At 37.4% G+C, this 12,581-nt stretch overlaps 1 protein-coding gene across 2 annotated transcripts in view; it reads left to right on the forward strand.

The window, feature by feature from the left end:
- Positions 1–4,024: 4,024 nt before the first annotated feature.
- Positions 4,025–12,581, forward strand: part of LOC121421507 (cleavage and polyadenylation specificity factor subunit 6-like) — a 49,796-nt gene continuing 41,239 nt past the window's right edge. For both annotated transcript variants that reach the window (XM_041616238.1, XM_041616239.1), the window contains exon 1: positions 4,025–4,133. In XM_041616238.1, the coding sequence (XP_041472172.1) occupies positions 4,074–4,133 (60 nt within the window). In that variant the 5' untranslated portion in view covers positions 4,025–4,073. The remainder of the gene's footprint in view (positions 4,134–12,581) is intronic.

The raw sequence follows: 12,581 nt of genomic DNA on the forward strand, positions 1-12,581 counted from the left end.
GCAACTGTTATTTTAGTCCCATCTATTTTCTAGTCATATTTTACTAGAACAGAGTTATTTCTGACTAGAATATATGTCAGAAATGTGAATATCAGTGATTGCCATATCAGTTGCTCCCAGCTGACTATATACTGGTCTAGTCAATTCGACTGATTTGTTTTTTAAGAGTGTATAGGTTTTGGTTTAGGCATGATGAAACATTATGTGATTCAGCGTATAAAGATGAAAACAAATCCTCGACTTAAACGGAACAAAATCATTGTCGCCCGATCCGACCATAATTATGAATGCACATGTGCATGCGCGCTAGCCAGAATATTAGGGATCTCTTTACAATAATATAGGGATTCCCGATCTGATGGTCTGTGGTTGAGTGCCGCAGTTTCAAAGGCAACCCCCCCCCCCCCCCGGACAAACACACACGACAATTTCCCCCGGTCTCTGTTCGTTTCAATTGTGATCTCACATGAGTATATAGAGCAAATAATGTGATTGAATCAGCATGACACCCCAGACATCATCATCTCAACTTCATCCACATTATTTGAAATCTCCATAAAAATATTGATGACAGATTAACTTTTTCTAAATTTAAATTGCAATGCATTATTCTTTATCATTCTATGAAGTTTATTTTGTTCGATGCAATCTACTTGTCTGAATTTTCCCCCTCCGATTAGCCCCGATTAGGCAACAATCAATTTGGCTTAAATGAGCGCATCCCAACACAGGGGATTTTTTTCATAAAAATGTGCTCTGTATATATAGTTTTAGCGAAACTTTTAAATCTCCGCATTTTCGTCCGTGAAATTCGATTATCGTCATATTTTCATGTATTTCAGTTATAAAATATATCCTTAATTTTATTAATTTTCTCCCCTGAAGTGAAGGAGAACAGTATTAACTCTGGGTGAATTATATATCCAACGACTGCCGCACTTGCATCCCTAGGCTTGGCGGGCCCCACTGTCAACGCCGGCCCGACGGTCCGCCCTCAATCATAGCATTTTTTTTTTCATAATACTGGACCCGTGCAAACCGAGAATAAATTCAAAACCCCTTAAAACCTGTTCGCCTGAGATGGATCGAAATATTTTCTTTTGTTTTATTTTTCCACTTACGATCGAGGCACGTTTTGTCTGTCTAAACAATATGCTAAAGGGGCTTTCACAATTATCCGATTATTTTGGTCACAGTGTAATGTTCCATGCACACAATCCCAACGGCTGTAAGTAGTCGCATCACTATCATTGTGAAAGGAACGTAATTCGAGATCGGTAAATTATAGGCTCCTATACAGTGCGTCCCAGAAAAAACGAAACCGAGATTTACCGATGATTTATCATAACTTAATCACAAATACAACAGACAAGTGACCTACCATGCATTGTAAACATTTGAGTCTCCTCTTTCATCTGGAATCTCATTCACACATGAGTGAGCCCCGGGGGGGGCCACTTACATTGACGAGTGGATACCATGCGCGACCAAAAAAACACGTAAAAAGGATGTCCTTTTCACGATAGGGCACGTTACGTACGTAACGTGAAAAGGGTGTCAAAAACACAAAAATAATGAAAAAAGGGTATCTATTTCGCTAGTAAAATTACGTGTTTAGGGTCGAATTTGCGGGGATGATAAAACAAAATTAAAATGTTTTATAAAGGATGTCCTTTTTGCCCCAACACTACGTGTTTAGAGTCCTATTTGCGCGAGGTGTAGAAGGTGGGGTCGTACTAAACCAAATAAGGTAAAGCCGACAGAACCCGTAACAATAAAACAAGGCTTTACTTGTTTAGGGGTTCATTTCAGGGAATATTTGCCAAGAGTATCGTTTTGTTTCCAATACTTGTTAAGGGTAGGGTTTCACACGCCAATACTTGTTAAGGGGTGCATTTTCAGTATATGGAAATTACGTGTTTAGGGTGCTTTTCGAGACCCCATGGTCGCGCATGGTATCCACTCGTGAATGGAAGTGGCCCCCCCGGGGAGTGAGCAAAAGAAATTTGAAGAGGGATCCCCAAAAGTCACTTGGTGGTCTGTATCTGGTATTCAAAAAGGAAACCACATTTTGAAAAAAAATCATATCTGCTCTTTAATTTGATACCTCAATTACAGAAAATGGTCAAGAAATAACAAAGTTCTGCTTATTTTATATAAAGTTTGAATTTCAATAATTTCAGACAATGAAGTGGTTTTACAGGTTAGCGTTCCGAGTCACTCGACATTAAATTTTGTTGACGATCAGCCATGCATTTAGTTTTTTGTTAACCGTATACGAGCTTCTGTGGGAAACCGGTGAAAACACGTTTTTTAAATGAAATTATGGAAATCAGATAAGCATTGTTTCGAGGGAACAGAACTTTTTTACTTCTTGACCATTTTCTATGATTAAGGTATCAAATGAACTTTTTAGGAATGTGATTTTTTTTTTAAATTTCAGATACCCCCGCTAAAGGAGTTTTTGGTATCCTTTCTTCAAATTGTTTTTGCTCACTCATGCGTGAAGGAAGAATTATCTTATTATTTTCCGATAAAAGAGGAGATTCTAAGCTTTACAATAATAGATCATTTGTCTATTGTATTTGTGATTAAGTTATGATAAATCATCGATAAATCTCGGTTTCGTTTTTTTTGGGGGGGCGGACTGTATGGGCCTATCATTTCTAGCTGAAAGACGCTAAGTCAACCGGCCTCGATTACTGCATGAAAACTGTGTTTGTTAATTATTTCTCTCCTTTTTTGTAACTTCCTGCCTAAGTCTGGTAACGTAACGTTGTCTGGATGTCAAATTCATTTAAATCCTTAATTCTTCTGGCATAAATATTGTTAAAATAAAACTTGAGAAAAAAAACCAAAACTATGGAAGCTTAAAAGTGCCACCGAGATGTTGAGATAATTATCTCGGGAAGTCGACATCTTGATAGCAAAAGATAAGATGACGAGATCCTGGATCTCATCATGTCGACATCTTTTAGAAGAGATGATGAGATGACAAGATCCCGGATCTCATCATGTTGACGTCTTTTGGAAGAGATGATGAGATGACAAGATCCCGAATCTCATCATGTTGACATCTTGTAGAAGAGATGATGAGATGACAAGATCCTGGATCTCATCATGTTGACATCTTGTAGAAGAGATGATGAGATGACAAGATCCTGGATCTCACCATGTCAACATCTTAAGAAGAGATGTTGAGATGACAAGATCATCTCATCATCTCATCATCTTTTCTACAAGATGTCAACATGATGAGATCCGGGATCTTGTCATCTCAACATCTCTTCTATAAGATGTTGACATGATGAGATCCGGGATCTTGTCATCTCATCATCTGTTCTAAAAGATGTTGACATGATGAGATCCAGGATCTTGTCATCTCATCATCTCTTCTAAAAGATGTCGACATGATGAGATCCAGGATCTCGTCATCTCAACATCTCTTCTAAAAGATGTTGACATGATGAGATCCAGGATCTCGTCATCTCAACATCTCTTCTAAAAGATGTTGACATGATGAAATCCAGGATCTCGTCATCTCATCATCTCTTCTAAAAGATGTCAACATGATGAGATCCAGGATCTCGTCATCTTATATTCTGCTATCAAGATGTCGACTTCCCGAGATAATTATCTCAACATCTCGGTGGCACTTTTAAGCTTCCATACAAAACGGATAATGTTCGGATTCGGACTTCAACTGCATCAGTTTGTCTCTGTCTTCGAGTACCCGGCCGAACTCGTTATCTACGAATCTGCAGTGGGGCGAAATGGTTGTCTAAATCTTAACCTCATTCCCAAAAATATTGTCAGACTAGACGTGAATGGCTAGCATAAGATGTATACTAATTAAGTATAGATAGGCCTATATCTCTATGATGGATAGTAAACTAAATAATTTTTTTTCAAAAGCAAATATTTATATTTTATTCAAAAATAAAGTTTAGAAAGCAAAAGTCAACAGACATTAACCGACAATATAAACATATTACTTCCTAGCACGTAAAATCGCGATAAGAGATTTCGTAAAAAAAATTGGAGACGAGTTAGCTAGTTAGATCTCTGTCAAGATGGCGGATGGCGTGGACATCGATTTGTATGCTGATGATGTTGACCAAGAATTTAGCCAGGTACGTAGTATCCTTTATAATGCAAAAATTGAAAAGTATGAGGGTTTGAATTATAGAGATCACATTGAAGTCAAATAAAATTCTTCACATGCTACAATACATCGTTTATTTTGACGTTTAATTTGATTCAGATTGATGAAGTGAGCAGGTGTCAGCGTATGGCTTTTCTGAGTGTGTGTCTCGCAGTCACGTTGCGGTGTTGTTTCAATTGGTACGAGCGTACGCGAGGCCGTGCGTGGCCGTAGGGAAGTCACCCCGGGTAGCCGGCATGCAGCGCCGGTGGCCCAGGCAGAGCCAGAGCTAGTGTGGTAATAATATGAATGATTGTATATAAATCACGGTACTTGTGAGGGGAAAAGGTGGAAAGTGGGTTAACAGAAGGAAATTCTCGAGATAGAGTAACACGCCCAAGATTCGACATGTTAAGCCTTTTCTGCAATATTTTTTGTTCTCAACTTTCTTTTCACAAAATGATATTTGCCCCAATAGGCCTAGGCAATATTTGTTAAATATATTTATCAATTTTTAATTTCAATGTTAATTTTTAGATTCAATCTCAATAATTCATAAAATCTTGAAATGTATTACCAATACCATGTTTTACGGCCAAGATTCGACATCCCTCTGCCTTCGTTTGACATGGCGCATCTCGCGTTCAAAACTCAATGCGTGCAAGTGCCGCGGTCATTCGCTTCCGCATTGCGATCGGAGAAGATACGATAGTAAATTTGCGAGTAAGCCACAACTGGGCGTTGTGGCATGCGCCTGTAATCCAAGCTGTGGGGAAGTTACAAATTGGTGCAGAGGTTCGAGCCCTGGTCACGTCTTTCAGATGGTGACGTTAAAGGTCGGTCCCAGACGTAAATAATCATATCTGATTGATACACGTCTGACATCAATTTTGTTCTAAAAAAAAAATCTGGCCCAAGAGCAATTTGCCACTGGCATCCCTGTAAAAAGCAGGCCCAAAGAAACTCAAAGATGTTGCAGGTGTGATGTATTCTTGCCGTAGATGGTTATTGGTGTGATTTATTCTTGCTGTAGATAGTTGAAACTCGAAGGGCGAGAGGGTGAAGCAAAGGTTGGTTTGTGTAGATGTTCTCTAATCAGACATCCTCGTCTCGCACCGGTCGACTCTCAAGCGATCATTAGATCCCTTGGCTGGCCTGACTATGCAGCTATGCTGAGACCTGAGTTGTGCACCCAAGCATGGATGAATGCACAGGGCTTGGGGGTTTGGGTGCTCCAACCAAGGAGGTAGTTGCTCCAACCCATCCCACAGTAGTACATGTATGTAGGGATCAGTCGCACGTGCCCCAGACTGTGGTACATTTTACCACACTAGCCTAGCCTAGCCAAGAGGCTCCTAGAGAATAAAGATCATTTACTAACGTCATGAACGTATGCTTACTCTAAAAGGAGCCAGGAATTGCTTCCCATTTATTTGAGTGTACCGCCAAAAAACCTGCTTTCGCCCCTGAGATATCTTCTTTCCTAATGTATTTTTCATGTACATAGAATACTACTTCATTTCCGATATTTCTATGATATTGCTTTCATTTAAACAAGAATTCTTAAAGAAACTAGAAAAATGTTATGAAAAGATGGAAAACTTGCCACCGTGTTTACGTCGCCATCTTGATTTCATTGTCTTTCGCTTGGCGACAGCACGCAATCTCGTGCAAATGAGTCATTTGATGTCAATCAAAAAAGTGTTCTATCAGAAAATGGTCACAAAATCTGAGCGAAGTGGACCTTCCTAAAAGCAACACTGCCGTGTGTTGCTGCCCTCTACGTTTGTTTGTTATGACGTTTTAAAGATTGCTTATTTTTCACAAAACAGTTACATGCACAACTCAGTGACATGCAAATGAGTCAGTCGATGATGTCCATCACTCACTATTTTGTATTTTGTAGTTTGAATTATACAATATTTCATTTTTTACAGATTAGACAATGAGGATCAAACTATTAAACATTGCTAATTCCACATGTTCAGGGAGAAATTAATTGTTGTTTCTCTTGCCAATAAGGAGAAAATTATATTTCATATTTTATTATAAAAATACAAAAGAAATATTGAGTTGATGATGTCATCAGTCTCCTCATTTTAGGGACAGTGATTTTCCGTTTTCTGTTTCGGAAAATCTCAAATTCCGGTTCAGCATGTTTGTTTCCCCATAGACTTTGTACACACGGAAAAGTGACAATTCCGTTTACACATAATCACAACACGTACACTCGCACTGGTCAAAATTTGTATCTGCCACTGTACCAACAACACAATACAATCCGTTCTAATCGGATCTATGCTGGTACATAAAGTATTGTAACGTGAAACCCCCTAAAACTCCTGGTAAATGCTGCCACCATGCGGGAGATTATACTGAGACCGCAACTCAGATTAATTTGGAATAAATTCCAGTAAATAAAAGATATCCACAACAAAACTACTCATATTCAAACCTCTCTATCAATTAATGGGGTTCACGGGTAGCCTATCCGAGTTCAATGGCGGGTAAGTGGTCTCCAATATAGAGACGTGCTGCAATCAATCAAATAGATAAACATCAATCAATCAATCAATCAATCATCGTCAACAATCATAAATCACCATAAACCACATGAATGCAAACAATTTACTAAATACCAGACAGAAGGAAATCAGCAGAAAATATTGCGTTAAATTTCCAATAATGCCTCCAAGATGGAAGCTTATTATTATGTAATAAATGATACAACAATCTGATTCTGTACAGCTGAATTATTTCTTAACTACGTACATAAATGATCTACATATCTAGGCTCAAATCAAGTACATGTAATATTAAATAATCCTAGCAATGAATGATTACTCATCCGAAAAAAAATATATAAACCAATTTATATAATTGGCATAAAAAGTTGACCAACTAAATTGGTATCTTTTGAAGAAAAATAGGCCAAGAATTGGCACATAAAAATTGACCAAATAAATTGGTATCTTTTCATCATACAACTCAATTCTATAATTCTCACTTCTATAAACAAACAAGTCTTTTCTAGGCACTCCTGAAATTATATAGTTCACTCTGTTCTAACTGCCTGCAGTATTCAATATACCTAGCCCCAGCTCCGTCAACAGACACCGTCAGCAACTGGCCTTGTTGCTCTTTCTCCAAAAATACAGTTAAATACTGTCAAGAACAAGTTACACCCCACAGGGAATTTCACTCTCTACCTTTCCTAAGTCTCGTAGAAGTCACTCACTTTGTCGGTGCAAATCTAGAACTTTTAACATTTCTTCTTTATGGCAACTCAGCCGCAAGGCTATACAGCCTCCTGAATGCCACTGTCAAAGAGATAAACTTATAAAAACCACCACCTATGAATGAGAGCAGTCGACTTTACTCCATTCCTATCTCACAATACAACAAGTTCAACATAAAGACAAAGACTATTCCTATTCAAGCAAAAATGATATATCCTGTTTCCATGTACTTAATTATTCTCTTCTAAAATTGAGCCTGTATAATCCTTAATCTAACTGAATACAAAAAAAACTATATAAAATAATTCTAAAAAAATGTATCAAAAAGAAATAAAACTAAAAACTAACACTAACAAAGGAATGGTGACATTTTAAATAAAATCGAACTTAGGTTACAAAAGCCCTCAACCTTCGCCTCCACACGTTCATGGTGCTTTTCTGTTTAAACGAAACAAATCAATCGATTAATGATAAAATTTCTCGCAAATACTCTCTCTCGTTTATGAAGTCCAAAATAATCATTAAAATCATTAAATGTCTCGGCAAAATTTGTCAATTAATAGGAATATGTCATAAAAGAGAGAATTAATATTCACCTGATTCTTTCTCTTAAACCAACAATGCTCAGTCTCAAATAACGGGAGATCTGTCTGAGATGAATGTCAGCCGACCTTTCCTTCTCATGTAAAATTCAAAAGTGATCAAATATGCGCATTTCAATAACAAAAATAATGTTTTGGTAATAAATAGCGTAAGTAAATAAAACATAACAAATTTGCGCACTTATAATGAATGTCAATGACATATCATACTGCGCGTAGGGTCTTTCCTTAGATGACGCATCTTTGAAAAATCACACGTACGTACTAAGCGTCATAATACGTCACAAAAGAGTGAAAAGACAATCAATGGAATTACTGAATTCTTCACACTACCCCCAACTTAATTATTCGCTGTCCCAGCGAACGAGTAAAAATAAAATGAACATGAAGAATTCGAAAGGAAAAAAAAAATCAGCACATAATATCAAATAAAAAAAAAAAAGAAAAAAAAAATATATATATATATATGTAAAGCACATATGGGGTCTCTGTCTCACTACCCCCAACTTAAACATTTGCTGTCCCAGCAAATTTGAATAATTAATATTCAAAATTAATAACACTTCATAAGTGTGTGTATGAAATAATAAAGTTCAGGATAAGAACAGTCTTCCATAATTGAATGGTATATCTTCAACCTGACTTGTAATGTCTTTCTTTATAGATAAGTCTCTCTCTGTTCACAGGTGACTTCTAGTCTGTAGCTGTCATCACGGTTTCGAAAAGAAATTGGACATCTACCAGTCTATTAACTCATCTCATATCTGTAGTTCAGTCCAATCTTGTTCCAGACATCATGAAGTATAACCTGTAAACTGCAAAGTTAATTGCTTGTATGAAATGAATTGTCAAAGTGTTGAATAGCACCCGAGAAAATGTACCTATACTGAAAGTTTTCAGCTGCTATACTAGTACACCATCCATCTCTGGGTTTGTCAAGTCAGATAAGTAGTGGTTGACAGCTTGACCAGTTTATCAAGATGATTTGCAGAACTGTCGCCACATCGTTGTCGATTCGTAGAATTGTCGCCGGATGAGAATAACCTTCAGTCCATCTGAGTATCGGAGATAAAATTCTCGTCACCCCGGTCGTCACCTCACAACGAGAAATATTGCAGCCATGCACGTCTCGCAGGAAGATCGCCCGATGAGCTTCAAATCCCATCTGATTCAAAGTTGAATTCCAATTCTCGTCATCTCAACGAGAAAAGTCCATAGACACTCGCGTCGATTTGTAGAAATAACGACCAAATTCTTCAGATCACATCTGAACGTTGAATACAATTCTCGTCATCACTTAATCAACGAGAATTATTGTCCACAGCCAGTAACGTTGATCAGGATTCACCACATCAGTGTCACAACAGAAAATCGTGTGTCGTCTCTCCAGGCTGGATCCAATTAGCTTTCTGCCAGTCGTCGTCCGCCTTGGAGTAGATCCCAGCCTCATCAGTTGGAGAGTGAAGTCTTCTGATCAACCAGAGCATTGCCACAGAGTTTCAGCCATCGGCAACCCTCAGTGGTCCTGTCGTCACCGTCGTATAGAGACGTCACCATTGTCCCCAGAATGTCGTCATCAGAGCCAGTACCAGAGTTTCAGCCACCGGCAACCGTCAGTGGTCCTGTCGTCATCATCGTATAGAACGTCACCATCGTCCCAAGAATGTCGTCATCAGAGCCAGTACCAGAGTTTCAGCCACCGGCAACCGTCAGTGGTCCTGTCGTCATCATCGTATAGAACGTCACCATCGTCCCAAGAATGTCGTCATCAGAGCCAGTACCAGAGTTGATCAGTCTCCAGATAATCAGCATCGATGAGCATTCCTTCAGGGCTCCAGACCAGTAGTGAGATTGTATAAAACATCTCTTCTCCAGGGCCTGTAATTTCTTTTCGGATCCAAGTTTTCTTTGGAACCAAATTTTGCATGACTTTAAATGTCATAAAATTATGTCACCATTTCCTTTATACCTAATTATATTAAGTATCTGAACCGTAGTTTTTTTTTTAAAAGAAATGTCTATACAGTACTACTTCTGTAACTCAACTCGAACTGTCTGGTAACCACATGCAATAATGTAACACCTATTACTGTAATGTAATCCTAGTGAAATACTACAATGCCATTAAAAAATAGGCTATAAGAGCTTGTCACCAGCAAATTGTAACTTCTACCACACTTGCAACCTCCACTGTTGCCTTAACAAAGTATCCAACACGCAGCATCTCACTGTTTTCTTTGTCAAATGACAAAGTCCTCTACACAGCATCCTGCTGGTGCTACAAAAATGTCTCCTACGCATTCATTCAAATTATAAGATGAACGTAGCATTCCAAATACTCTTGCATCTGAACTACTATATCTCAAAATACTTTTGAAAATAAAACGACTTCTCGTTTTTTTTTTTTTTTTTTTTTTCAGAATCCCTCACAACTACTCTGAGAATATTGACCATACAATAATCTTTTCACTCGCGGCATCCAACCTGCAAGTGCAAACACCAAGAAAAATGTAACTTAACAACTACATGAAAGCATCTCTCAACTATATACCACTCAACGTCGCGGTAATCTTTCGACCGCTCGATACAGCAATCCAACTACACCAGAAAAATGTATTTTTTTTTTTAATGCAAGAAATACAGACAATCCCACCTGTAAATGCAAACACCAGAAAATATATCCTACATAATCAATTGTAACACCACTGCTACACCAGACAAATGTATCTTTTTGTGCCGAAAATGCAGACAATCCCACCGCTGCCACCAGAAAAATGTAACGTGAAACCCCCTAAAACTCCTGGTAAATGCTGCCACCATGCGGGAGATTATACTGAGACCGCAACTCAGATTAATTTGGAATAAATTCCAGTAAATAAAAGATATCCACAACAAAACTACTCATATTCAAACCTCTCTATCAATTAATGGGGTTCACGGGTAGCCTATCCGAGTTCAATGGCGGGTAAGTGGTCTCCAATATAGAGACGTGCTGCAATCAATCAAATAGATAAACATCAATCAATCAATCAATCAATCATCGTCAACAATCATAAATCACCATAAACCACATGAATGCAAACAATTTACTAAATACCAGACAGAAGGAAATCAGCAGAAAATATTGCGTTAAATTTCCAATAATGCCTCCAAGATGGAAGCTTATTATTATGTAATAAATGATACAACAATCTGATTCTGTACAGCTGAATTATTTCTTAACTACGTACATAAATGATCTACATATCTAGGCTCAAATCAAGTACATGTAATATTAAATAATCCTAGCAATGAATGATTACTCATCCGAAAAAAAATATATAAACCAATTTATATAATTGGCATAAAAAGTTGACCAACTAAATTGGTATCTTTTGAAGAAAAATAGGCCAAGAATTGGCACATAAAAATTGACCAAATAAATTGGTATCTTTTCATCATACAACTCAATTCTATAATTCTCACTTCTATAAACAAACAAGTCTTTTCTAGGCACTCCTGAAATTATATAGTTCACTCTGTTCTAACTGCCTGCAGTATTCAATATACCTAGCCCCAGCTCCGTCAACAGACACCGTCAGCAACTGGCCTTGTTGCTCTTTCTCCAAAAATACAGTTAAATACTGTCAAGAACAAGTTACACCCCACAGGGAATTTCACTCTCTACCTTTCCTAAGTCTCGTAGAAGTCACTCACTTTGTCGGTGCAAATCTAGAACTTTTAACATTTCTTCTTTATGGCAACTCAGCCGCAAGGCTATACAGCCTCCTGAATGCCACTGTCAAAGAGATAAACTTATAAAAACCACCACCTATGAATGAGAGCAGTCGACTTTACTCCATTCCTATCTCACAATACAACAAGTTCAACATAAAGACAAAGACTATTCCTATTCAAGCAAAAATGATATATCCTGTTTCCATGTACTTAATTATTCTCTTCTAAAATTGAGCCTGTATAATCCTTAATCTAACTGAATACAAAAAAAACTATATAAAATAATTCTTTAAAAAAATGTATCAAAAAGAAATAAAACTAAAAACTAACACTAATAAAGGAATGGTGACATTTTAAATAAAATCGAACTTAGGTTACAAAAGCCCTCAACCTTCGCCTCCACACGTTCATGGTGCTTTTCTGTTTAAACGAAACAAATCAATCGATTAATGATAAAATTTCTCGCAAATACTCTCTCTCGTTTATGAAGTCCAAAATAATCATTAAAATCATTAAATGTCTCGGCAAAATTTGTCAATTAATAGGAATATGTCATAAAAGAGAGAATTAATATTCACCTGATTCTTTCTCTTAAACCAACAATGCTCAGTCTCAAATAACGGGAGATCTGTCTGAGATGAATGTCAGCCGACCTTTCCTTCTCATGTAAAATTCAAAAGTGATCAAATATGCGCATTTCAATAACAAAAATAATGTTTTGGTAATAAATAGCGTAAGTAAATAAAACATAACAAATTTGCGCACTTATAATGAATTTCAATGACATATCATACTGCGCGTAGGGTCTTTCCTTAGATGACGCATCTTTGAAAAATCACACGTACGTACTAAGCGTCATAATACGTCACACAAGAGTGA

The sequence above is a fragment of the Lytechinus variegatus genome, chromosome 9 (genome assembly GCF_018143015.1).
Source record: "Lytechinus variegatus isolate NC3 chromosome 9, Lvar_3.0, whole genome shotgun sequence".
Lineage (NCBI taxonomy): Eukaryota > Metazoa > Echinodermata > Echinoidea > Temnopleuroida > Toxopneustidae > Lytechinus > Lytechinus variegatus.